The sequence below is a fragment of the Podarcis muralis genome, chromosome 11, assembly GCF_964188315.1.
Source record: "Podarcis muralis chromosome 11, rPodMur119.hap1.1, whole genome shotgun sequence".
In the NCBI taxonomy this organism is placed as follows: domain Eukaryota; kingdom Metazoa; phylum Chordata; class Lepidosauria; order Squamata; family Lacertidae; genus Podarcis; species Podarcis muralis.
The window spans coordinates 29615404-29641257 of record NC_135665.1 but is presented as its reverse complement, the minus strand read 5'-3'; the positions used below and the strand labels follow the sequence as shown (position 1 = coordinate 29641257).

The 25854-nt window shown below is 42.5% G+C and overlaps 1 protein-coding gene across 1 annotated transcript in view; it reads right to left on the bottom strand.

The window, feature by feature from the left end:
* Nucleotides 1-904: 904 nt before the first annotated feature.
* The window catches only part of LIX1 (limb and CNS expressed 1), a 32884-nt gene continuing 7934 nt past the window's right edge, over nt 905-25854 (bottom strand). Inside the window, exons 2-6 of the mRNA XM_028748777.2 lie at nt 22173-22336; nt 11836-11976; nt 5337-5432; nt 3778-3855; nt 905-1890 (exon numbers count right to left, since the gene is read on the bottom strand). Of these exons, the coding sequence (XP_028604610.1) occupies nt 1606-1890; nt 3778-3855; nt 5337-5432; nt 11836-11976; nt 22173-22336 (764 nt within the window). The 3' untranslated portion in view covers nt 905-1605. The remainder of the gene's footprint in view (nt 1891-3777; nt 3856-5336; nt 5433-11835; nt 11977-22172; nt 22337-25854) is intronic.

The window sequence follows — 25854 nt, the reverse complement described above, 5'->3', positions numbered from 1 at the left end:
CGCATGGGGCCATTTTGACTAAGCCACACCTGCCCATCTTCCATACAATGTCTTATATAATGTCAGGTGTGGGGCAAGTGAGATCTCGCTCAGGTGAAAGGATTTGTAGACACTGGCGATTTCTCAAAAACCTGGAACCCAGAACTTAAGCATACAATTTTGTGACTAAGTTGGTTGGTCCTCAGCTGCAGCAGCAGTACAGTCGTACCTTGGTCGCCGAATGCCTTGGAACTCGTACGTTTCGGCTCCTGAACGATTGAAAACTGGAAGTGAGTGTTCCAGTTTCCAAATGATTTTTTGGAAGCTGAACATCTGGTGTGGCTTCTGATTGGCTGCAGGACTGCAGGGAGTTGAACGGACTCCTGGAACGCATTCTGTTTGAGAACCAAGGTACGACTGTACTTCATTCAGTGCTATTAAACCACCCTGAATCATTCCTAAGCTGTTTTTCTCATTTGCTAAGGAAACTAGTATAAGTGTGGTGAGCAAAACAAATTAAACATGGTTGTCTGTTTCCCTGCCAAGAAATAAAAGCAATTCATTACATTTACCCTGCAAAAGGGTTGGTTTCAACACACATAAATATTATCATTGATGTTGTCAGTTGTTCTTTGATGACATTCTGATGTTCAGAAACACAGTAGCCCCACATGTCTTACTACTGGGGCATTGAAAACTGAATGTGGCCCTGGGCACAGCCAGCCACTGCTTCCAGGTGATGATCAAATATATTGTCATCTTTTTCTCATTTGCTATATTGATACAGTACAATGAGCAAAAATAATGAAAAGTTGAGATCTGTGTTTCCTATCAGAAGCAATGGGCTTGCCACTTGCAAATACTGGCCTATCGCAATGTTATTTTACTTACTACTCATATAAACAAGATAAAAAATCTACACAGGTTTTGCTGTAGCTAATGTATTTTATTATCAGGACTCAAGTTATTTTTCTAGAAGAATGTCCGTGTTAGTCATTTTTCAAGTATAACAACTGGCTTTCTGCTTTGTGTCATAGATTTCCCTAAGATTAGAAGCCTATTGCTGTCCCTTCAACCACTACTTTAAATAACAATATATATATATCTATCAACCGGCAGTTTTTGCTTATTGCAGGGACATTTCACTCCTTATTTCTGTACATCTCTCAGATGTGTTAATTCAATTCACATACTAAACAATTCTGCCACACTTACTTTGATTATACAACGCTATTAAATGATTGTTGCTGTTCTTTAAGAAGTTACAAACCTAAGCTATATTTTTTTATAAAAATAATAATTCTAAAAATCTGTCTTCGTCACACAGAATTTCACACTGTAATGCAGCTTTACTTGTTTCACATGCAGTGAAACAGGAGGCATGTGTTGAGTAATGCTTCTTCACGCATTCTGTGAACTTGCACATGAGATGTGTGGATTCCACATGCACTTGGAACTCATGCTGCTCACCTTGGGGGGGGGGGGGATTTGAGAGTTTCTGCTTTGTACATTATACAATCAGCTGAAGGCAAGCTGTTGTTTCCCATTGATCTGAATGATCCAGGATTAGCTCATTACAGACCAGCCTTGCTAACCTGTTTCATACAAACGGCGCCCTAGGCTGCCCTAGCGATAGCCACTTAGGGCTAGACTCATACGATCATCATTTGAAGATGCAGCGGCTTGATCACTGTACAGCTGGCTCAGTGCTAAGCCCAGTATTTCCTTTTTCTCTTTGTAAAACCGCAGCTCTTGTCCAGCTTTCCGGGTTTCTTCCAGCTCTCGAAGGGCTACTTGCAGCTCTTGCGAAATAATGCCCGGAGTTTCTTGCTCCTTCATAAGCCAGTCCAGAGCCATGTGACTTCTCATCCTTTCATCCAAACTGTACTGGGAATAGTAGGAGATCACTTCCTGTTGCCCATCCAAAAAAAATAAAGAGTTAGCAACAAATACACCATTGCTTTGTAGTGGGGTAGGAGAGCTGGAGGGGCAGGGGAATCACATCTGACAACCAATGTGTTCCTTTGGTTTCAGATAGTACATGGGTAGATGAGTCTAAAAAGCCTGGGACACACATTTTCATGACCCTGTAGCATAAGGGTACCAGATTTTTTTTCAATGAATCCGAGGACACTTTTCAACTTCCTACTAAATAGATGGATTTTGTCAGGGGACTGATCTGTAAATCTGGGGACTGTCCCTGGGAAATGGGGACGTCTGGTAACCTTACTGTAGCAGCTATGGTGGTTTATTTACCAGCAGTAATGTATTTAGTATTAACTCTGGATATGTATACTTGATTCTGACCAAACTAAGCCTCTTAGAGCACAATATACATCAGGAGGCTTAGTTTGGTCAGAATAGAGTATACATTTCCAGAGCTAACACTAAATACATTACCTCTGATACTTCTAGCCACCATAGCTGCTAAAGGGCGGTGAAGATTTGTGTCCTGGGCTTTTTAGACTTGTCTACCCATGTACTATCTGAAACCAAAGGGGCACATTGGTTGCCAGATGTGAAATATATCAGCATTATTTCCAGTTCTCCTTCCCCACTATTCTAAAATAATGGGTTAGGTTCTGCTCTGGGATCTTTCGCAACTGACATGGACATTTCAGAACAGATATTGGAAACGTGTTTGACCGTGGAAGTTAAACAAATAAATTGTAGTTAAGGTAGCTTGAAGAAATTCTAGTTGTGCAGGAGCCTGGAAGTCCAAAAGCAAGGGCTTGCCCTGCGCGAGCTGAACTGCTCTCTTGCCCCATTACTATTTGAAACAATAGAACTTGAAACCCATAGCAAATTTGGTTTTGTTAACCTGCTGCTCCATCATTCATTCATGCTTCTCTATCTAACTATCAGCTCATCACTTGGGTTTAAGGACATTTGAGGAGTCCTGCTGGGTCAGACCAAAGGCCCATCTCATCTAGCACTCTGTTCACACAGTGACCAAGCGATGCTCATGTGAAACCCACAAGCAGAACTCTCCCCACCTGCAATTGCTGGCAATTGGCATTCAAAGGCATCCTGCCTTTGTCTGTTTGTTAGAAGTGAGCATAGTCCTTAATCACTGGGTTATTTAAAAGAGATTAATTTTTCATGTAACTGAATATGCAGGTCTTAACATTTAAAGCAGACAACTCATTACATAATTATTTAAACGTTAATTATGCAATTATGAAAGTATATAATTTTTAAAATGCAGCGGTGCTTTGTTATTAAAAAACCCCATTAATATATTTATAATACAAATTACATAATTCTTTAAAAAAAAAAGAACTATGGGTTGCATCCAGGGAATTCATCCTGTTATCTCAAGCACTTCCACCTGTGCAACAGCACTTTCTCTTCCTCTCTTCTCCCCATGTCTTTCTTCCTCCCCAACTGCTCTGGAAGGTTGGGAAAACCATAGAACAGATTTGGGGAGAAGGGATTCAGGGTGGGAAGTCCACTGTGCAGATAGAAGTCCTTGTGCTAATGGGACTTTTTGGATGCAACCCTAGGTTTGCACTTGTCCACTAATGGATCCTTTTAAACCTAGAACATCTGTAATGACATTACAGTCTTTAAAGAGGAATCTTAATTTGTGGGCACACTTAACTTGGGAGGTGTCTCAGACTCAATGGGACTCACTGAGTGCCTAAATTTTAAAAATCCCACTGATTTCAATTCCCATCAATGGCACCTAAGAATGGACCATGTCCATAGAACATAAGGAACATACTGGGTAGAGGTTATGTGAGTATAGCTTTGCTGTGGGGGATACGGGTGCACTATTAGTGCTGTGATACTCACTTGTCGAGAGCACTTTGTTTCACGCAAAGCTTTGAGGCTTCCATTCCAGTGCAGCAGCTGAAAGACTATCATCAGTTCCTATGGAAGAAAAACCAATGGTTTCTGATTGAACTGCTTCAAAGTAGAATCTCTCTTTCAGTATGCAAAACAATAGTGGGGATTTGCTGTGGGAGAACTGGATTAGATTCAAATGTGTTCTTCCATCTTGAAAAGCATCGTGGAAGGACTGCTTTGGAATTAATTCCTCCACCTGTACAGGAACTTTGTGTGAGTTCACAAGGAAGAGCCATTATCTAGTCTTTCTGTATTGCCTTCAAGGTGATTGCTCTAATATGTCTGAACTCTTTTGACTTTCTAGAACATTATTGAATGCTTGTATGTGGATTAGAGTGGATCCAAGTCTGAGTCACACTAGATCACTTGCCCTTCAAACAAAAAGCAAAACAAAACAAAAACCCGATGTATGCTGCTCCTAAATGAGTTGGAATACTGACATTTACCAAGAGAGTAGCATTAATAACTAGAGATTCTAAAGTATGTATTGAGACAATTATTTTGTCTATTACTGGCAATTATTAGTTTACCATTGCCTATCTCTTTGTTATTTTTTTAAAAAATTATAGAACAACTTTTGTAATTGCAGTATTATAAAAGTAAAGTTATTCAGTGCACCATGGAAGTGCCTGGAACAACGATTATGCCCCTCTTTCTTTATTATCTTTTATGGTTTTCTCGGTCACTGTCCTAGGCAAAAGGGTGTAGAAAACAATTTGGAAGAGTGGACCCAGATAAGAATTTAGACACTGCCTTCATAGCAATGGGGTTACAATGGGGCATGTGTAAGCATCACCATTTGTCTGAAATGAGACTTAAATTGGAAGGCGTCCAGTGTTTCACTTTATGAGCGTTCTGTGTTGCAAACATGCTGTCATCTGTTCCAGAAAGGCACAATCTTGCCTCCGCTTGGATATTCTATTGCTATGTCAAACTTCCATGGTCTGCCTTTCATCAGACACAAGAAAAACAACCATCAAAAGCAAAGCTGGTATAGCTATACTTGTAAAGGAAATTTGTTCATGGGGCAGATTTTGAAATATGACTTGAATAATTTTTTTGGAACATCAAGTAGTATCAGCTCAGACTGCTTAGTTAGTTTTCCAGTACACATTTAAATCACAGTAAAGATGAATAGAGGGTAACTTCTCTCCAACTGGAATCTAATCTGGAAAACAGGGTACAAAGGGAAAAAGCCAAATCAGAATATATGGGAAAAGCATGTGCACATACACAGCCGCAAGCGTTATTTAGTTACTTTTGCAAGTTCATTTTTCAATATTCAACTGAACATTTTCAGATGCTGCTTTCTGTCCTACTCTGTACGAATAGCATAAATGTTCATGTTGGGAGAAATGGAGGGAGGTACAAAACATAAATGAAGCCATACGTTTCATTGAGGCAGAGATCCTTTTTTTAGTAAGTCATATACCCACTGAACACAGCATACAGATTGCACTGCAAACCTTTAAAAAACTGGCTCGTCTGAAAGAAGTAAATTGTACCTGAAATTCCAGCATTGTCTTCCCCATATTTGATTCCAGCATATAATGATAGGCTCCAATACTTGTGCTTGGGTCATCAGCATCATTTAAAGTACCCTTTAACAAGAAGAAAGGAACTTTCTGAATTACGTAAACACATAGAATCATAGAATCATAGAATCATAGAGTTGGAAGAGACCACAAGGGCCATCGAGTCCAACCCCCTGCCAAGCAGGAAACACCATCAGAGCACTCCTGACATATGGTTGTCAAGCCTCTGCTTAAAGACCTCCAAAGAAGGAGACTCCACCACACTCCTTGGCAGCAAATTCCACTGTCGAACAGCTCTTACTGTCAGGAAGTTCTTCCTAATGTTTAGGTGGAATCTTCTTTCTTGTAGTTTGGATCCATTGCTCCGTGTCCGCTTCTCTGGAGCAGCAGAAAACAGCCTTTCTCCCTCCTCTATGTGACATCCTTTTATATATTTGTACATGGCTATCATATCACCCCGTAACCTCCTCTTCTCCAGGCTAAACATGCCCAGCTCCCTTAGCCGTTCCTCATAAGGCATCGTTTCCCACATTCTTAGGTGGGAAAAAATGCAAACCATTTCCACATCCTCAGATTACAAATTGGATGTGTTCAGACATCAGGCTAAACCATAGTTTAGAACGACAGAACAAGTTACAGTGAATCTTATGCTTTCTCCCTTCTCTCTCTTCTGGCATGGCCACAAAGAGGAATTTGAAAAATTTCTCTTCCAGTTTCAATTAACCATAGTTTAGCAAGTTTCTGAAGAATCCTAAATTATGGCACTAAATTATGTTTTAACCAAAGCACAGTTTGCATTTAGCACAGTTTGACAGGTTCAACTGACTGGACAGGTTGCAATTAATCTAAACCAGAAGCTCACGTTTCCAGATTCCTCCTTGTAGTTATGCCAGATTTGGGAGAAAGTTGGGAGCCTGAGCTTCACTGTAGCTCATTCTCATAATGCTCAACTATGATTTAGCATGTTGCCTGAACTAGGCCACTTTCTACTACAAAGCCATAATAAAATCACAGTATTTGATGCCTCCCATTACCACCATCATCTGGGAAGTGGAACACAACCATTCACAATAGCCTCTTTTTCCTCCTTCCTTTCGGCTACAGACCAGGGTATAACATTGAGACATAAACATCATCACGGCTAGTTTTAAACCACATATATTTCTACGTGCATCTTCCTAACATAAAACGTGGTTTTCTGAAACGTTCACATCTTCCTTCAATGATGCTGAAAGAGGATTTTCAACAACTGGAATATAAGGAGGTAACTTATAACCACAACTGGGTGGTGTGAGCCAGTTGTGGTAGGTCTGGTTTGAGTTTGCCTTGGAGCAGCAGCAGATCTTAATAACAACAACGAAATCAATCAAATAAGAGATTCTGTTTGGTGTCTTCACCATCTTAGACCAGTTTACAAAGCTATATATTTACTTACTTGCTTAGTAAATCTGTACCTAACATTTTTGCATGTAGTCCTCAAAGCAGTTCACAAAATGAATGAGATACAATGGAAGTGTTAAAAGCCCTAAACTTAAAGCAAAATAAAACCAGCCAAGCAGAAACAGGCATATTGTGTAGTTGGCTTTTTTCACCTGCCCTTCTGTCTCTTGGATTCTTTTCCACAGAGCAGCTGGTTTGAGATGGAGATGTTTATGTGGTGGTGAAGGGGACAGTCCAGCTGGGACAGCTTAGTTTAGTTTATTAAAATTTCTCAGACAACATTTTCTAGAAGAGCACTCAAGGCATCTCACAATTAAAATTTCCCTGGTTAAAAACAAAAGCGAGCAAACAACAAATCCATAAAATATTAAATTCGCATGAAGTCAATAAACAAAAAACTAACAGCACATTCCATTCCATCAATGGTCTGGAAGTAAAGGAACATCTTAACCTGGCACCGCAAATATAATAAGTAATTTCGTTGTCCCCGAGAGGGGGTAATGACAATAAAGATATTATTATTATTATTATTATTATTATTATTATTATTATTATTATTAACATGGGCATCCAGACAGCACTTCATAGACATAAGGGCCACTACAGTTGTCTCCACACTTACGTGGGGGTTATATTCTCAGCCCCCACATGCATAACTGAAATTGCATAAAATGAGAGGCACCCCACTTTAATAGGGAGGGCAAGCAGGGAGGAGAGAGAGAGAATCTGAGACATAGGAACTGCTGGGGCTGCTGCCTGGAAGTCACTCTGGGCCACTGCATTGTGCATCTTCCCTTGCTTGGGGTTGCTGCCCCCAGCCTTCCCTCCAATCCCATCATAGCAGGCGAGCAGCCATACTGAAAAGGCCTTCTCCCTTGAAACCTCCATCCCACCTTTTCACAGAGACGGTCATCAGGGAGTGCCTGAGATGTTGACTCTCAGGGTACAGGCATTCCATCAAGTGTTACAAACAGGTGCTTGGTCGTCTTTGAAGGCTGTCATTGTCATTGAGGTTGCAGTTCAATGCAGAAGGACTCTTACACTTGGACTAGGTGTGGAGATGTGTGTCTGTCCAATTTTACAGCCAGTCCAGGGTGCAGTCAAGGGTCAAAGAGGAACTCAGACCCACCAAGAACCTGCTCATCCTTCAAAAGGTTTGGATCATACTTGCAGAGCAGGTACCCATGGCTCTCCAGATATCATTGGACTCTTAACTCCCACCAGCTGCACTCAGCATGGTTCGGGATGATGTAGCCCAGGCACACCTGTTGGGCCACAGATTCCCCATACCTATTGTGGATTCAGGTTACTGGGACATATAATATTGCATATTCTCCTTTGGTAGGCACATAGCACAGCCCTGTAGACGTGGAGGACTGAAGCTTTAGACACAGTGGTTTGTTGTTTTCCATTCGGAGGGACAATTTGTGAGTCAAATGCTTATAATTCTTCTCATAATCCTTAACGTTCTAGAGAAGCTATGCAGAGCTGAACACAACTCTGTACATGAGACAGTTTCTTTAGCAGAACTGTCAGCAAATTTATAGCTTTTGAAATGCAGTAACATTAACACACTGCTGCTGAAATATTTATGCTGGCTTTTAAATATCCCAAGGGACATCTGTCTAAAACTCTGCAATTTTAAGCTTTTCGCCTTAGAAAATTTCCATTAAAAATGATGAATTGCATTAAATGAACCTTCTTTTCGAAATCATTTCTGAATAAATCATAGTCCATTTTCCAAAATGTATGTATGGGATTGTCCCTCAAAAGGGCATGAGACTCGTAAAGCTCAAGAAGAGAGGCATCCTTTTCATCCACAAACCAGATATACCCCAGGCCTTCCCCACTGCTCTGCAAATACACCAACATTATAAGCACTCCCCCTCCCAGCTCACCAGAATCTTATAACTTTCAATCAAAGAGGAACAGTTTCAAATTGTGTGTCTCACACTGCTCTTAACCCTCTTCCCAAGTCATTTCTCCCGTTTGCTTATCAGCAGTTCCTTCTGCACAGATGGGAGGATTTTGTTAAATCTTCTGGAGTCTCAAGCAGCATACGTCTTTCACTGAGCCAGCATTTTAAAAAAGGAAAAAAAAACTTTCATGAATTTTGCTCTACTTTTCAGTGGATTAGCAACATGCTTCTCCTGATCTGTATTTCCCCCCCTGCTGCCAATGACTAAAAATATTGAATCTGAGCAACTTGTAAGAAGCTGTAACACGCCTGCAATAAGATTACTGATTTTTAACCATTGCAAACGCCTAATCCACATGGACATGTTTTCAGCATGATAGTGGGGGATAAACGAGAAATGACTTCCATCCTCTCCCTCTAAGTGATATTTCATTTGAAATTCAGTGGGAAATGGGGGAAACCTGGTTTGAATCTAGATTATTATATCATCCAGACTTCTCCAAACTGATGCCCTCCAATGGCCTTCTGGCTGGGGAAGACAGAAGCTGTATTCCCCAACATCTGGTGAACTACAACCCCAACCTTCCATTACTATTGGCCATGTTACAAGGGGCTGATGGGAGATGGAGTCATTCGGCACCAGAAGGGCCACAGTTTCCCCACTTGTGCTTTAAAGTGCAGAGAGTGATTATATACAGGGATTAATTGCACCTTAGACAGATGTGGGGAAAGTTAAAATAGATGGCATCTCCAGTTTCAAGATGTTCATACGTGCAGATTTAAGAAACTTGAAACCTGGGCTGACATTTACAGAGTATCACGGGACTTTCTGATAGGCTTTTAACTCGGTACATTAATTTCTGATTATTTGCAGAGCAATCCCAAGGCTGTGAATGCACTTAGCTTTTAATAAATCAATAACGTGGGCAAGGTACTGAAAATAAGTTCCTCTCCAATAGAATTAGCTTGCATTTACCTAGTGCTTCTGTGTCTATATAAATACATACAGTAAATACTATGCTACGTGTAGCGCATACAAGGAATCTGTATCCATTAGTAAATGCAGATGTTTCCCTGAAAGAACCCAGTAGCTGAGGACACTCCACAGCATCACCAAGCCAACCCACGCAAACTAAAGCTAACCTCAAATGCAGATGTTAGCAGTCTGATTCGGTTTCGGCATGTATAGCGACAAAAGCTCCTGCCAACTCATTTCCTTGCCAGAGGCAGTAACATAGTAGAGAATAAAGGATTGAAACAGAGATGTGGGAAAGTGAATGGAAAGACTAGGATACTTTACAGCACTGGTTTAGTCTTGAATACGGTTGCCATATTTCAAAAACCAGGACACCCCGAAAGTTGTTGAGTTTTGTTTTTTGTTTTACACCCCCCCCCAAAAAAAACCCCGTGATTTTTTGATTGACTTGCCTAAGATCCAGATCACATTTTGGAAATTCCTCCTGGACACCAATTCCGCCTTTGAAATCCCAGTAATGGCAGCCCTAGTCTTGAAACCATTGCTAGTTTCCCTTATATTTTATTATTCAGTCCAAGAGTGGATGTGGCCCTCGGGGAAAGTAGCAGGTCGCAAGTAGACTTTTCTGATCTTTTATCCGTAATGACATTGCTCTTAACTGATACTCTAAAGAATGTATGAGTGAGGGTGAAGCGTGCATAACTTTTCCTTTTACTGGATCGATGTACTATTGATTAGGGACGCGGGTGGCGCTGTGGGTTAAACCACAGAGCCTAGGGCTTGCCGATCAGAAGGTCGGCGGTTCAAATCCCCGCGACGGGGTGAGCTCCCGTTGCTCGGTCCCTGCTCCTGCCAACCTAGCAGTTCGAAAGCACATCAAAGTGCAAGTAGATAAATAGGTACCGCTCCGGCGGGAAGGTAAACGGCGTTTCTGTGCGCTGCTCTGGTTCGCCAGAAGCGGCTTAGTCATGCTGGTCACCTGACCCAGAAGCTGTACGCCGACTCCCTCGGCCAATAAAGCGAGATGAGCGCCTCAACCCCAGAGTCGGTCACGACTGGACCTAATGGTTAGGGGTCCCTTTACCTTTACCTTACTATTGATTGGTGAGTCAACTTTCCCAGTTTCATCTTGGAAAGGGGAACTATGTCCAAGCTATATACAATGAGATGCATTTTCCTTTGATACAGGTGCACCACCTCTAGGGGTCCGAGGTGTCTTCAGCCCCCTCAATATTTTGTTTGAAGTGAGGAGTCCAGTCTGCATAGCATGCACGCGACATCTCACATCACAGCTCCAGCGCCCGGCTCCACCAGAGCGCTCAGTGTAGTAGAAGGACCACTGCTCAGTGGCAGATCATCTGCTTTGCGTGCAGAGGGTCCCAATTTCAATCCCAGGCATCTTTAGGTTGGCTGGAGGCGATCCCTGTCTGAATTCCTGGAGAGCTGTTGCCAGCCAGTGTAGATAATATTGAGCTATAATGGACCAATAGTCTGATTCTGTTTAAGGCAGCTTCCTAGGTTCCACTTTTGCTGAGCCCGCTGCCGAGCATGACTGTATTCTTAGAAGCTGAAAAAACTATCCTATCTGATTTCCTTACCCTGGACCTGCTACCCAATTCATCTCTTATCTCCAGTCTTTCTGGAGAGAAGTTGATAATTGTTGGGAAATGTAAGCGTATGTCTTGTTAACTTCTCCTCCAAGCATTATGTGGTTACTAAAAACATTTCCTAATGGATGGGGCCACCATGACCTGCCGTCTATTTGCAACAGGGTCTAAAATATTTTCCATGTTGACCGAAGTTACTCATGGTATGTGCAGCCACGTAGACTAATAGAAGTTTAGGGAAAGGACGGACTCCCTAGTTGCAGGAAATAAAAAGTTTATCCACATTTCTTGGGAGGGAGATCAGCCCAGATTAACCACTTCCCAGGATCCTTGACCTCACCATCAGCCAAGTGGACTCCACATGTGAAGGAAATGAAGGTCAACAAAAGGCACATGAATCATAGTAGCACTAGCCTATCAATGGAGATACTCTTATCTGGAATCTTACATTAATTATTGTCTTCCTGTTCTGCAGTTTACCATAAATGCAGCCAATGACAGCATACAAAGCCATGGAATTGAACTTACACTGGTGGATGAAACGGCTTCCTGAACGCTCTCCATAATAAATTCCTTTGTGATCCTGCGACAAGGCAACTCATTGAAGAGAGAATTGATTAGCGCCACTTTTGCCGCATCTCGTCTTGCTTCGGCTCTGCTCAGGCAGCACTGAAATAGAAGTAAATGGTTGTAAGAGCTTTGTAGGATGGGTTTGCCTCAACTGGTAAGAGAGAAGCAGCCAAACCACCATAGAACGTTTTGTCATTTATAATGTGATGAATTGGAATATTTATACCACCATTCCTGAGAGATGAGTCATCCTGAATTGGATGCTCCCACCCAAGTTTCTGTTGACTTTCCCCCCTTTTTGATTCTACAACCCTCTTTCTTTTGTACAGGCTCAGATTTCCCCCAAATGTTCTTGTCAGCCCCTCTCAAAAAAGGCTATAGCACACAGTGATGTAGTTAGGTAATTTCAGTCTGTGGACTTAATGCAGGGGTTGCCAACATGGTGTCCATGGGCACAATGATATCCTTGAAGTCTGGCACCAATGAAGCCTCTGGGTCCCTCTACCTCATCCCCTCTTGGCATTAAGATGGTGAGGATGGTTAGTTTTTCTCCCATGACCTGAAGAAAGTCCCCTGGACCAGACAGAGGGGCTGCATTTGGCTTTCAGGCCCAAGGCTCCTCTCCCTTGGTTTACCAGGAGCACCTTAACACAGCAACCCATGGAGAGGAGCTCACACTTACTTTGCTTCTCCTGTGTCCTTTCAGCACCTTTTATGAGGTTTGGCTTAGCATGTCATCTGCACCCAGGATTGTGCTTAAGGTATTTCTTCCTTAACCACCACCTGTAACCATAGGTAAAACCTTGGCTACAGAATTGAGCCTCACTGAGCTAAAAAAGCCACGGAGGAACAAAGCAGGTGTGAACGAGCTCCTTCACACGTAGTTTGACTGACCATGATGTGCCAACAAGGCCCATGTATTGGATGCTTCATATCATCTGTGGGACCCACCTTCTTGGGTTAGAATTCTACTCCTGGCTTCCCAGGCACATGTGGGAACTCTTTGAGTTGTGAGATATGGGATGCTGGAGTAGATTGTCTGATCTATCAGGGCTATTATGTTCTGAAGGGACATTAAACATTTATTGGGGTGGGTTGTGTTTATTATTCCTAGCTTGAAAAGGGTGGGGGAACCTTATGTAAAATTAAATGACATTTTCCTCTTCAGCAACCATTTTTTAAACTGTATTTTGATAAGTCCACCTATATCTGCTCATTCCACGAGGAACATAACTAACCAAACTCTTATATTAGTTTCAACCTTCTCTTGTGGGTTAAAATGAATGTTTACTTTTTCAGATTCCAAGACAAAATTCAGACTTGTGTGCTTTTCATAATAAACGTTATAATAGAAACCTATCCAAATAATTTGGATTTAAACCATCTTTGTGAAGATTAAACCTAGTAAAAGGAAAGATAAAAGTAACTATTTATTTTAAGTAAGACCAGCAAAGCTGCAGATCAAAGTCTGAAAGCAAATGGCAAATCTTTGCAGGCCAAGAGATTTACAAATCAGGAATATTTTACTTCTCTTTCTGAAAGTAATAGCAGACAGAAAAGCTTAAGCAAATTGAGAATTATTGTTTAGCTCCTTGACACATGACTTTCTGCTGCAGCCTTCTGTAATTAATTTCCCAAAATATTCCTCTCGCAATATAAATAATTCATCCTGTGAAAGCAGGACTCATTGGAACTTATGTGAAATGAGCCCTGAAGAGTTTTGTTAAAAGCTCAACCCTTTAATTTTTCTCAGGGCAAAGGTGTCTACAAGGACTGCTCAAAACAAGTGTTAGAAAAAGTATCAAAGTAGCAGAGCAGGCCAGGCAACACATAGCTGTGTCCTCCAATGCCTTGCTGTTTTTTGCCTTGCAGCATCTGCCGCCTGAGGCAGACACCTCACCCTGCCAACTGGTAGGGCTAGTCCCAATTGGCTCATGCAATGCACTTTCCATTTATCGGTATATAGTCTATTGCATTGTAATAGTAATAATAATAATAATAATAATAATAATAATAATAATAATAATAAAAAAAATATTTTTTTTTATACCCCACCCTCCCCAGACAGAGCTGGGCTCAGGGCGGCCAACACCAATAAAATTACAATAAAAACATAATGGGGGGGGGGAAACCAATTTAAAATACGGGTTAAAATACAATTTAATATGCAGCCTCGTTTTAATAGTAGCCCATAGATCAAAACCATAAGGGGAGGGAAACATAAGGGTCAGACTGAGTCCAAACCAAAGGCCAAGCGGAACAGCTCTGTCTTGCAGGCTGCAGAAAGATATCAAGTCCCGCAGGGCCCTAGTCTCTTGTGACACAGCATTCCACCAAGTCGGGGCCAGTACTGAAAAGGCCCTGGCCCTAGTGGAGACCAATCTTTGGGACCTCCAAAGTGTTGTCATTTGTGGACCTTAAGGTCCTCTGCAGGGCATACCAGGAGAGGTGGTCCCGTAGGTACGTGGGTCCTAGGCCACATAGGGCTTTATTATGTACTCTTTCATAATATGTTCTTCAGACCTTTGCTTCTACCTGACATGCTATTTGGGCAACGGGGTTGCCTTTGCATCTTTCACCATTTTTTTGTTCCAAAGAGCTTACATGCATCTTAAAACTTTTGCTGTAAACGTCTGGGATCACCCTGAGCTAAAATAAATAAGCCCCCAGGATGCTTTTGATCTGGGATGCTACTTGCCCAATTTGCCTCAGTATTTGCCAGAGCATTCCTTCGTATGTCAAGCTTGGCTCGGTGCCTGCAATGAATGGCATGGCTTGGGAGAAGCCAATCCAAAATCAGTTATGGGATCATTTTGCTGCACTCTGTGCCATTAGGGAGAAATGGAGGGGAAAACTAAGCCTTCTAATTTCTGCAAGGAGAAATGAAGAACAAAAGACCGCAGAAGTGAACTTGTTAGTGCAGAAGTTATTACGGGAGTAGATTTGGCAGGAGATATTTTATCAAATGCACACACGTTGAGTAAACAAGCAAAGTAAGGATTTGCTCTCTGGTTTTGAGTGCTTATTTCTCCTCTTCTGTGAGGCCAAGGAAAAAGAAAGATTGGTATGGGGGAGAAGGCAGATAGGTGCACAAACTGAAATAATAATAAAAAACCCCAAACCCCATTATCCTTCTGTGTGGTCTGTGGTCACAATCAAGCCATTGGTTTGCCGCTGAGTTTTCAAGCATATCCTTCAACCGGCATTTTAAATTCTGAAGAATAGTTTAAGAGGCAGATTTTTAAATCTGAGGAGAAGAACTGCTGACAGGCTCATCACACATAACCTTCCAATGTAAAATCACACCTTTTAGCTAGTGCTGCTATGCTAGGATAAACATTGCCTACATCACCCAAATCCACTAGAACTGAAGGAGAATTAGCTGGTGCTTAGAGAAGTTGTTGCACAGCAAATGCGGTTTCTCCTAACTCCCTTTAAAAAAATCAACACAACTCAGACAATCTGGATACTTCTCTGTAGAATCTGAAGGATTCTGAGCGAACTCTGACAGGCTCTTCCTTTTAACTTAACGCCAGCACCTTTTCTGCGAGTTCAGCGTAAGTTATACAGACCGCCGGAATGTTTCTTTCTGTGTTGCTATTAAATTGCCATTCTGATAGACATTCTGATTTGGAAATGCACATGGTATTGGCAAGGTAAACTGATGGAGCATAGAGAGCTTTCTCATGCAAACATCCCTCCAAACAGATACACTTTTATGCACACCAGCTGGTTGGAGAACCACACCATAAAATCTGGAGAAGTGAAATGCCTGAATGACGGCTGCTTTTCAGTTTGCATGTAAGATCAAAATTGGTAGGTTCTATTAGAATGAAAACCAAATTTACTTTCTCTTCCATCCTTATGCACAGCATCCACCAATATCCCAAATTTCATCCTATCCTGAATTTTGAAGTAATCTTTTGCTTCCATACTGGCCAAACTACCAACACCCACCCCCTGTAAATCTCTGGGAGGAAATACTTCCGTTTACCTGCCTGGTGGTACGTACACAACCGGGGTGGCACTGGTTGTGCCTCCCACAACTGCCCCACTCCAAAGCCTTGCTTACCAAGGTCTCAGTTTTGGATCCAATGTTGCAGCCATGAGAGAGATGGAACCTGCTTTGAGTGTAATGCTTTGAACAGCCTCAGGTTGTATGTATGTATGTATGTTTGTATGCATGTATGTATGTATAAATAAACCATGTATTGTAATGACACCACAGCCTCCACTGTGCCTCATTTCCAAAGGAAACACAAACCCTGGGTAACCTGGAACCCTTGGAATCTCACAAGAGGTGTGGAGATTGAGGTGACATGTAACAATATGAAGCTGCCTTATCAGAGTCAGAACATTGTTCCATCTAATTCAGCATAACAGCAGAGTTTGGAAACCTGTAGCCCTCCTAACATGGTTGGACTACAACTCCCACCGGCTATGATGGCTGGGTCTGAGAGGAACGGGAGTCTACATAAGGTGGGGAAGGGGGAAGAATAGGTGCCAGTAGACAACCATCAGCATGTATGAAATTCTTCACACGCACAGATCCCAGGAACAATCTGAGGACACCACAACCAGAAGATTGTGAATGTATTTGGATTAACTGAAAGAAGGTTTAACCCAAGGATGGAAAAACCAGGCAAATTATGTGGTTAAATGATTTCTAACTCCCCCCCTCCCCTCGCTTTTGGCTACAATTGAAAACTATGTAGTCTGAGTTCTGCAATTTAAAGTCCCTATTTATTTTAATCATTGCAGCAGTTTAAGGATGGAATCTAGAGATTAAAGGAAGGGAATGCAAAATATCACTGGATGGAAACAGAAGGCAGAGACTTGGGGGACAACTGCATGCCTTGTAATAGCCAAGGATGTGGTTTCAGGAAGTTACCTAAGGCTACAATGAAGGAGATGAAAACCATATGCTCATATACTTGAGGTGATGATTCTCCATGCCCAGTGAATTAAAGATTTCTTTAAATCACAATAAGCCCAGGTAATGAAATTAGGCTCTTGCCAGGGTGGAAATAAATAATGGCATATTCTATATTAGAAACCCTATTGCACATCTCAGAACTTTGCAGAGCTTTATATAAAAGGAGTTAAAAGTACCTAGTTTAAACATAGTTTGTACACCATTTCCTTTTGCAGTTTTGGATGACTCTTCAGAAGGCTGAAAGGGGCTAGGTAGTCTGCAAGTGTGGGAGGATGCGTTGCAGGCAAGGAGAAGGAAAACAACTTAATACAAATGAATAATATTGCAATAACATCCTTGCATTGGGCGATAGTACAAAAGAAACACAGGCCCTTTCCAAAGGTTTATATCAATCGCTAGGGTTGATAGATAATAGAAACTAGGATATAGATAAGACTCTGCTGCTGCTGCTGCTTACCTGACATGCGTCTGATCACAGGAATTGTAATCTGCAGTGAGATACCTCCACAAATATCTCTTGCAAGATTTGCCTTGTTTTCAGTACACAGATTTATTATTCCATGATAGCTTCACTGTTCTCTCTATTTCTCAGGTGAGCAGTGTGTTTGTTTTCAAATCATGATGTTTTTCTAAAGCACAGCAAGATGTCTGAACCTTGTATATACCGCGAACTGGAGGAAAACATGGCCCTCACACAGCTAACGAGGGTGGGGAAAGTTCTTCCCCACCCGTCAGCTAATGGCGACTCCACATTTTATGTGATTCTGCATTTGGAATGTAATCGCCTACATAAATGGGGAATTGCTTGCAATGCTAAGTGAGGTGGTATTTATACATCACAAGTCCTTGTAGTCTATGCATAGCTGAAACATGTTTCTGGGGCCCCAGCAAGCATTTGCGGGGGGGTGAACCAAGGCACAAAGGCTAGAAGATTCCCCTTACAAGCCCCTTTCCTCAATGTCACATCCAATGATATATCCTGGGACTCTCCTAATCCTCTGGAGCAGCTTTTAGGGGGCACAATATCTAGACTCAGCCTAAATCATATGTTTCTTTGACATCCAGCACAGGTGCGTTCAAACTTTGACAAAGTACAGGGGATTTATCTTTACGATAGTATTGGTCAAGTGGTGGTTAAGGCATTCCTCCCCCCCCAGCTTAATCCCCATATGTAAAAAATACTTTTTTAAAAACAAGTTATATGGATTCATTTGTTGTTAATTAAAGATGTATTAAACCTATTTCACTATATTTAAATGAATAGTTGGGCAGTGACATTCCTATTGGTAAGAAAAGCAAAAACATCTGCTAGCGTTATGAGTGGGTTGACATCAGAGTTCAAGAAAAGGGGAGCCAGAAATTTATCAGATAGGCCTCAAGTTGCCCTGCTTTGCTGCAACTGGAAAGTAAAGTACTGTTTTCATGAATGGCTGTGCTTGTGACATCCTGATACAAAGGACACCAGGAAAATGTGGATATCTTGATGTGTACTTCACAAGCACTAAGCCTTTGTGTAGGCCAGAGGATTGTATTATTCCCTGGCGGGGGTGGGGGGTGGGTGGCTCAGCTACTCACCTTCCTATGAAAAATCCATTAAATTTCTGCAAAATTAAAATAGCCCACTGCTTAATACTGAAATTGAGCCACAAACGCATCGCTGAGCAATGGACAAATTGAACAAAAATAAAGATGCCAATATCTCAGCCAAAGCAAACACTAAGTTTAAAGGTATTTTATTCTCTGTTCTAGAAGAAGCCAGATAGGGTTTGTGACTAGTAGGCTAAGGAACCAGTCAAATATGGTTGTTGGTTGATTATGCACTTTTTATTCTGTGAACTTTCTTATAGATCCAAGAACTATCTTATAGAACTATCTTATAGATCCAAGTTATTAAACTTACCAGAATTTTATGGATGGGAAGCATGCCTCTCAGGTAAAGTATTGCTGCATGCATCCCAAACTCCAAGCTGTAGGCAACTTCAGGGGCTCCTGCGCGTTCAGCACAGAGAGCAAGTCCAGCTTCTGTGTCTAACCAGCTTCCAGCTCCAGAGCGGTCTAGACCAGACTAGTTCCTGGCTTGTTGCTGTTCTACCCAGAATATGACACAGCCTCCAGCAAAGGTGAAGGAGGAGAGGCCTATTCCTTCCTAAAAGAGCATCACCTGTTGTCATGGCAACACATCCATATGCAATCAGCTCTTCGGATATGAAGAGGGATGCATAGTAGGCTCAGCTAGTGCCATTAACTTAACAAAGTTAAGCACTTCAGTTGTCCCTTCTACTAGAAACTCCCGTCTTACATATACAAAATCACAAGCTTGGTGGAAACCCAAAGACATCATCCAACGTCATCCCCCCATCCTCCACCAGTATTGTCATGAACTGGCAGTATGATGGGGAGCAGGAAGAGGACCCTGACAGGGGATGTAGCCAGGACTGGGATGCACCAGGGCAAGCAGGGGATGGGGAGGTAAGTACTCAAAGGCTGATGGAGGATGGCAAGGGAATGGGGGTCAATGCGCAGGAACCAGAGCAGCAGAACCCATCTGCAGAGCCAGAGGGGCCCCTGTTCCCATAAACATGGCAGGCTCTGAGGCATATGAAGCAGCGGGAGTGGTGGTCTAGGAGGCTGAGGCAGGCAAGGCCCACAGCCCAGCTCCCTAGCTGGCTAGGTGGGGCTCTCCAGCTCTGGGAGGAGGGGTGTGATTCCTCAGCTGGACTAGGCTTGGAGCAGGTGAGGGTCACATGCCTCATCCAGCCCAGATGCTGCAATCTGCATGCAAAGTACCAAAGGGAATCAGAGCTGAGGTGCTGTGTCTGCTCAACTGCCCATGTTGATGAATCTTGGTTTGGATACGCCTGGCCCTTTATAGGACTGTGCTTTGAGTTTGACTCTGGACTGTATTCTGACTGCTGGACTTCAGACTTGGCTACTTGGATTGACCCTGGACTGTTTCCTGACCTTTGGACTTTGCTCTTTGCTTGTGTGGCTTGACCATTGGACCTAGACTTTGGACTTGAAATACTGACTTTCTGCCAGGGGTTCGGGACAATTCATTTGGAATCTGTATTAAACATTTCCAGTGTTTGAGTCTCTACTCTTTGGAAATTCCTCTCTGCAATTAGACCCATCTGCTCCCTTTTGACGATCTTCTGGGAGGGATCAATTTACAAACCTTTTGAGGGACCCATCCAAAGAGAAGATGGGCTCAATCCTATGCAACTTGCCCAATGTTCTCTTGGACAGCTACCACAACTAGAGCTAAGTTGGTATTGATGCACAAGTATTGATAACTGAGGCTGAACGTAATGGATGGCCCATATGCACAAACAGCATTAAAAGTGCATTATAAGCACTTTTGGAATGCACAAGGGAGACCTTTATGTGACATGAGTAATAGAAATGATTGCTTATTGACGTATTTGGAAGTGATGGCAAACCAAAGAGAACTATTATGCAGTGATGATGGCATAGAAGATAGTAAGATGTTTTTATAAAAAGCATACAGCAAATTCACCACACCACATTTAACCACAAATTCTCTCTCACATAATATTTTAAGAAGTAAAATAGGGGGGGGGGGAACTAACTTTGGCAGCCCAGTCTCACTAGAAGCATTTAAAAATACCTTGCCAGTTCAAGAAATCCTATCCAGTTTGAACTAAATCTGCTCACTGCACTTCTGAGAGCTTCCTATGCACACCAGCCACTGAAGTTAGACAGACTCTTGACACTGCCTACATTTCCTCAGACGCTGAAAACTTTCTACAGGTTTTCCCAGAAGGGTGGGCAGGATCTGATTTCAGAACTATTTTATCTGTTCTGTTTTTATTGCTTTGTACACCGCTATGGTATTTCATAATGCTATAACAGTTTATAAATATTCCAGATAAATAAATATTAAAAACAACATACAGAAGGCCTAGAATGAGTAACTGAAGAAAAACGGCAAGGGGCACAGATTTCAAAAGGGGGCTTCTCTTGTTAAGAGTTTTCTGTTGTTTGTAAGAGTGGCATTTTTCTTGAAATAGAATGTAGAATTCTCGTTGCTCCCAATATACAGTAACATGGTGTCATGAACTGGCAGTATTTAGGGGAGGAGGAAAAGGATGCTGGTGAGCGGTGCAGCTGGGAGTGGGTCACACGGGAGCGTGGTGGGGATGGGGAAGGAGAGGTTGTTATACTACTACTACTACTAATAATAATAATTTATTATACCCTGCCCATCTGGCCAGGCCTCCCCAGCCACTCTGGGCAGCTTCCAACAGGATATTAAAAACACAAGAAAACATCAAACATTAAAAACTTCCTTAAATAGGGCTGCCTTCAGATGTCTTCTAAAAGTCAGAAAGTTGTTTATTTCCTTGACATCTGATGGGAGGGTGTTCCACAGGGTGGGCACCACTGCCGAGAAGGCCCTCTGCCTGGTTCCCTGTAACCTTGCTTTTCGCAGTGAGGGAACTGCCAGAAGGCCCTCGGTGCTGGACCTCAGTAGAAAATGCTCATGGGTGACAGACGATGATGAGGAAGGAAGCAAGGGCTAGTGCACAGGAAGCTGAGTAGTGGGACCCCTCACTAGAGAGGCCCCTGTCCCCATGAACACAGCTGGTCCTAAGACGTAGGGAACAGTGGACAGGGCACTCCAGGAAACAGAGGAAAGCCAGGGCCTGCAGCCTAGTTCACTAGCTGGCCAGACAGGGAAGGAGGCATGTGATTCCTCACCTGGGGCAATCTGAAAGCAGGTGAGGGTCACATGCCTCATCAAGCCCAGATGCTGCAATCAGCAGACACAGAATAAGAAGGAAGCAGAGCTGAGGTACTGTGTCTGCTCAACTGCCCATGTTGAGGGACCTTGCCTGGGATTCTCCTTGGACCTTCACGGGTTTCTACTTTGAGATTAACTCTAGACTGTATCCTGACTACTTGGACTGACCCCAGACTGTGTTTCCTGGACTTGGCTTGTGTGACTTGGCTTCTGGACTTGGGACTTTGTCTTGGCACACCATCTGCCAGGTAGGCCAGAGGATCAGGACACAGGGTAATTCAGGGTGGAGACAGATAAGAATTTTTAAAAGAGTTGGAAATTGTTTTAGGGATGCATCGTTATCTATAGTATACTCTTGTTTTGTCCCACTGATGCATCTCTTGACAGGAGGTTCCTGAAATGTCGGTGGAAGGGCCCAGACATAATCTGAATGTGTGCATGGTGTGAAGAAAAACTTCCTTTGGTTCCAAACCAACATCATTGGTTGACCCAAAGTTCTAGTGTTATGACAGAGAGAGTGATAGTCATGATGGCAGACTGAATTACTTTCAGCAGAGTCCTTTTTCATTAAAATGCATCAGCGTATATTCTTACCTGAAAGTTACCAAAGCAGCTTCCTCCAGGCAGGGTAACATAACTCACAAACGGAGGCCCAGGAGAATTTAGTGACTCGTAGACCACTGTGCCTTCACTTGAAAACACACCTCTCTGCTTCTGTTTGCTCTCCCAGAATTCCTGAAGCATTGCTACAACATTCACTGCCAAAACAGAGAAATGACAATACATTAGTAATAACCCATGATTCTATATATCTCCATTTGCATGGGAATGAAACTACAACCCTGCATTAAAAAATGATGGATGTCTTTTATAACTTTACATCGATGTCGACATGGGAAAGAAATCTGCAAAGGAAGCCACAGATTAAATTTGGATGTACAATAAATTCATTGTTTTCCAAGGCTGAAGTCTGATGACCTAATCCACAAACCGAAAAGGTCATAGATTTTGGCTGACCAAGACTAGACACAAATGGCCACTTTGTGTTGGCTTCATGGTTAATGAACTAACAATGCATTGCTCCCTTAAACACAGCCCAGTCTCCCTTCCTGGTCTCACTTCTGTTCGAAGAGAAGCAGTGCTGCAATCCTGTCTACAGAGCCCTGCCTAGGATTTATATATAACCCTTTTAAATAACACATTTCTAAGCCTTGTTCAGGTGTTAATAAATATACATCACACATATACAATAGCATGAGTGGGAGAAATCAGTCATTGATCTCACCCATGTTGTCCTGGCCCCATTCCCATGTGTTGGAGAAATAAACGGAACAGGTAAGCCCAATAAACATGTGTAGGCTCTCCTCATGACCTGGAAACTTGCACCAACATGCTCCCAACATGTGGTCAGTGGGACAGGGAGACCTGAGGACATGATGGTTGGGGTAGAGCCAATGGGTGGAACATCACTGTCCATCTCAGGTGATTTATCATGGAATGGGGAGAGAAGTGGCTTTATTTTCCCATATGTGTGTGGACTATGAATTCAGCAGCAAATGAGTGGGGCTCCTGCTTCAACAGATAAAGCCAGAGTAGAGAGGGAGAAGCAATGTGAGCCAGAAGCCTGGAGTAGGGAGCCTGGAGTTATGTGACAGAGAAGCAGAGCAGCAGGCAGAGCACAATGTTTGATGTCTGTTTGAATCCTAGACTGGACCTATGGGAGAAGCAAGACCCTCTTGGGGTGCTAATAATACTGTGAATCCCTCCATCGTAGGCTCAGATTGTGTATGTGTGTGTAAATAAACCATATATCATAAATACACTGCAGTCTCCTCTGTGCCTCATTTCCAAAAGGAAACACAGACCCTGGGTGAGTGCCTGGAACCCCCTAGAATCTCACACCACTCAGGGATTGGGGGGTTGGTGTGCAACAAAACATTGGCTAAAGTCTATTTAAATCTGTGGCACAAATGGGATGGCTTGCCTCTGGCAAATGGCTGATACAGTTAAAGAGGGCAACCTGAGACAATGCCTTGCATGTTGATGAAAAATGTAGCATGTAAAACTACCGGTGGGGAATTAGGTCCCCAGATGCTGCTGAAAACCAATAAATCTAGCATTATAATTCTTTTTTTTCCAGAAAGGGCTCAATAAGAGCCTTCATTTTGCGTCTTCCTCCAAAGTAGTGATTGGCACTCTAAAAATTCTTTTTTTTTAATAGACCAGCTATACTGAAAAGCTGCTTTCTATGAGAATCGTAGAATGTAAATATTGGATTGGTCTCTCACTCAAGGACTTCTATGGATGATCTAAGTGGAAAATATAATAGCTCTGTAAAATAATAGGAATAATAAAAACTGATTTGACCGACCTTTCAGAAGGTCATGGAGACCCCTTTCCCCAATTAAACCAAAACTTAAAATGGAAAACAGATGGTTATCTCAATCTGTGATGGTAGAATTAAGCTTTGACACAAACTGAACAAAGGTGAAAACCCAAGCCACAAAGAAATGAATTGTTTTTCCAAATTAAAGTTGTATTCCTCCCTTGAGACCGGCAGACTTTATTAAATGCTTATTTAATGTGCTCTGCTACTTGCTATTGATGTCTGAAAGTCATCAAAGCAATCTAGTAGATTGAAGCACGATAGGTGACCTGTTGCTTTTACATTCACCAAAAACTTCCCCTGATATTCTCTCCTTATTCTTCCCCGCCCCCTCCCAGCTTTGACTTCTGATAATATCAGAATTGGTAACATGCCTTAAAGAATTACATCTGATGGAGGGGGGGATTCCCTCCAAACCAAAACTAGTTCGGATTTTTAGATCGGGTCTGTTAAAACAGCACCGGGCCCAGATTTACATCCATCACTCCTCTTTCCCTAATAAGGACACACATACATATGCACACAGGTCTCGTAACAATTCCATTTAAAAGCCATTAAGGGAAAGCTGATATTTAGGGTTTTTTAAAAAAAAACATGTTAAACCTCAACCGTCTTAAACTATGAGTGTGACAGGAATTGTGGTGGTGATATCAAATTATTATACAAAGGATGTGCATAGGTTACCCATGTCGTGAGCTCAATGCAACAACGAAGAAAGTAAAATGGAAGCCTGGGCAAAGAGAATGGCCAAGGGCCAGAGCACGTCTATGCTGTGATTCTGTTCCTAGCTGGTCAACAAGTTTGTGCAGTAGAGGCTGGTCTATGGAGGCTGCCCACATCCAGCCACCACCTGCCTGTCGTCTTCTAACCAGGGCTTTTGTCAGCTGGAACTCACTGGAACTCAGTTCCGGCACCTCTCCACTGCCATTACAGTGGTACCTGAGGTTACATACGCTTCAGGTTACAGACTCCACTAACCCAGAAATAGTACCTCAGGTTAAGAACTTTGCTTCAGGATGAGAACAGAAATCATGCTCTAGCGGCCCGGCAGCAGCTGGAGGCCCCATTAGCTAAATTGATACCTCAGGTTAAGAACAGTTCAGGTTAAGAACGGACCTCCAGAACGAATTAAGTTCTTAACCTGAGGCACCACTGTATAAGAGAACAAGGGTCATGGTGAGTTCTGGCACCTCTTTTTCTAGAAAATACTACTGCTTCTAACACATCCACTGTCTGTCAACTTCCTCCCTCCCCCCACCTTAGTCTCAGGGTTGTCCTGAACTCAGCAGGGAAGACGATGGGCACCAAACGTTTTGATGTCCTATTATGTCAGCTGTGGGTATCTATTGGCATGAAACATCACAGCACTAAAATCGGAGAAACCCTTCTGCTTGCTCTTCAAAAGCCAGCCCTGGAGCTTGTGTAGTTGGGCCACATCCACACACATTTAAAGCACAGGGCTTCCCCCAAATAATCCTGGGAACTGTAGTTTGTTAAAGGTGATGGCAACTGCAGCTGTGTGAGGGATAAACTACAGTTCCCAGGATTCTTTGGGGGAGAAGCCATGTGCTTTAAATGTGCTTTGAATGTACGGAGGCTTAATCTCCTGTACCCATCTGCGAATGTGTGTCAATATTTTATTTTTAAAAAATGGAAAAAGGAAGTGGTGGGAAGGTGATCACGAGACAACCGGGCATAGGAAATGGTCCACCATGAATGCTCCCCTCCCCACTAACAGGATCAGTTCCATACAAAGAACCTTTGTATTTTTCGATTTAAACAAACAAACTCAGCTTTTGAGCAATAGATACAGTTACGAAGGAAGGCACTAAAACAAGAATGTATCATGCCAAGATTGCAAATAAACAGGACACACAGTGCCCAAAGAAC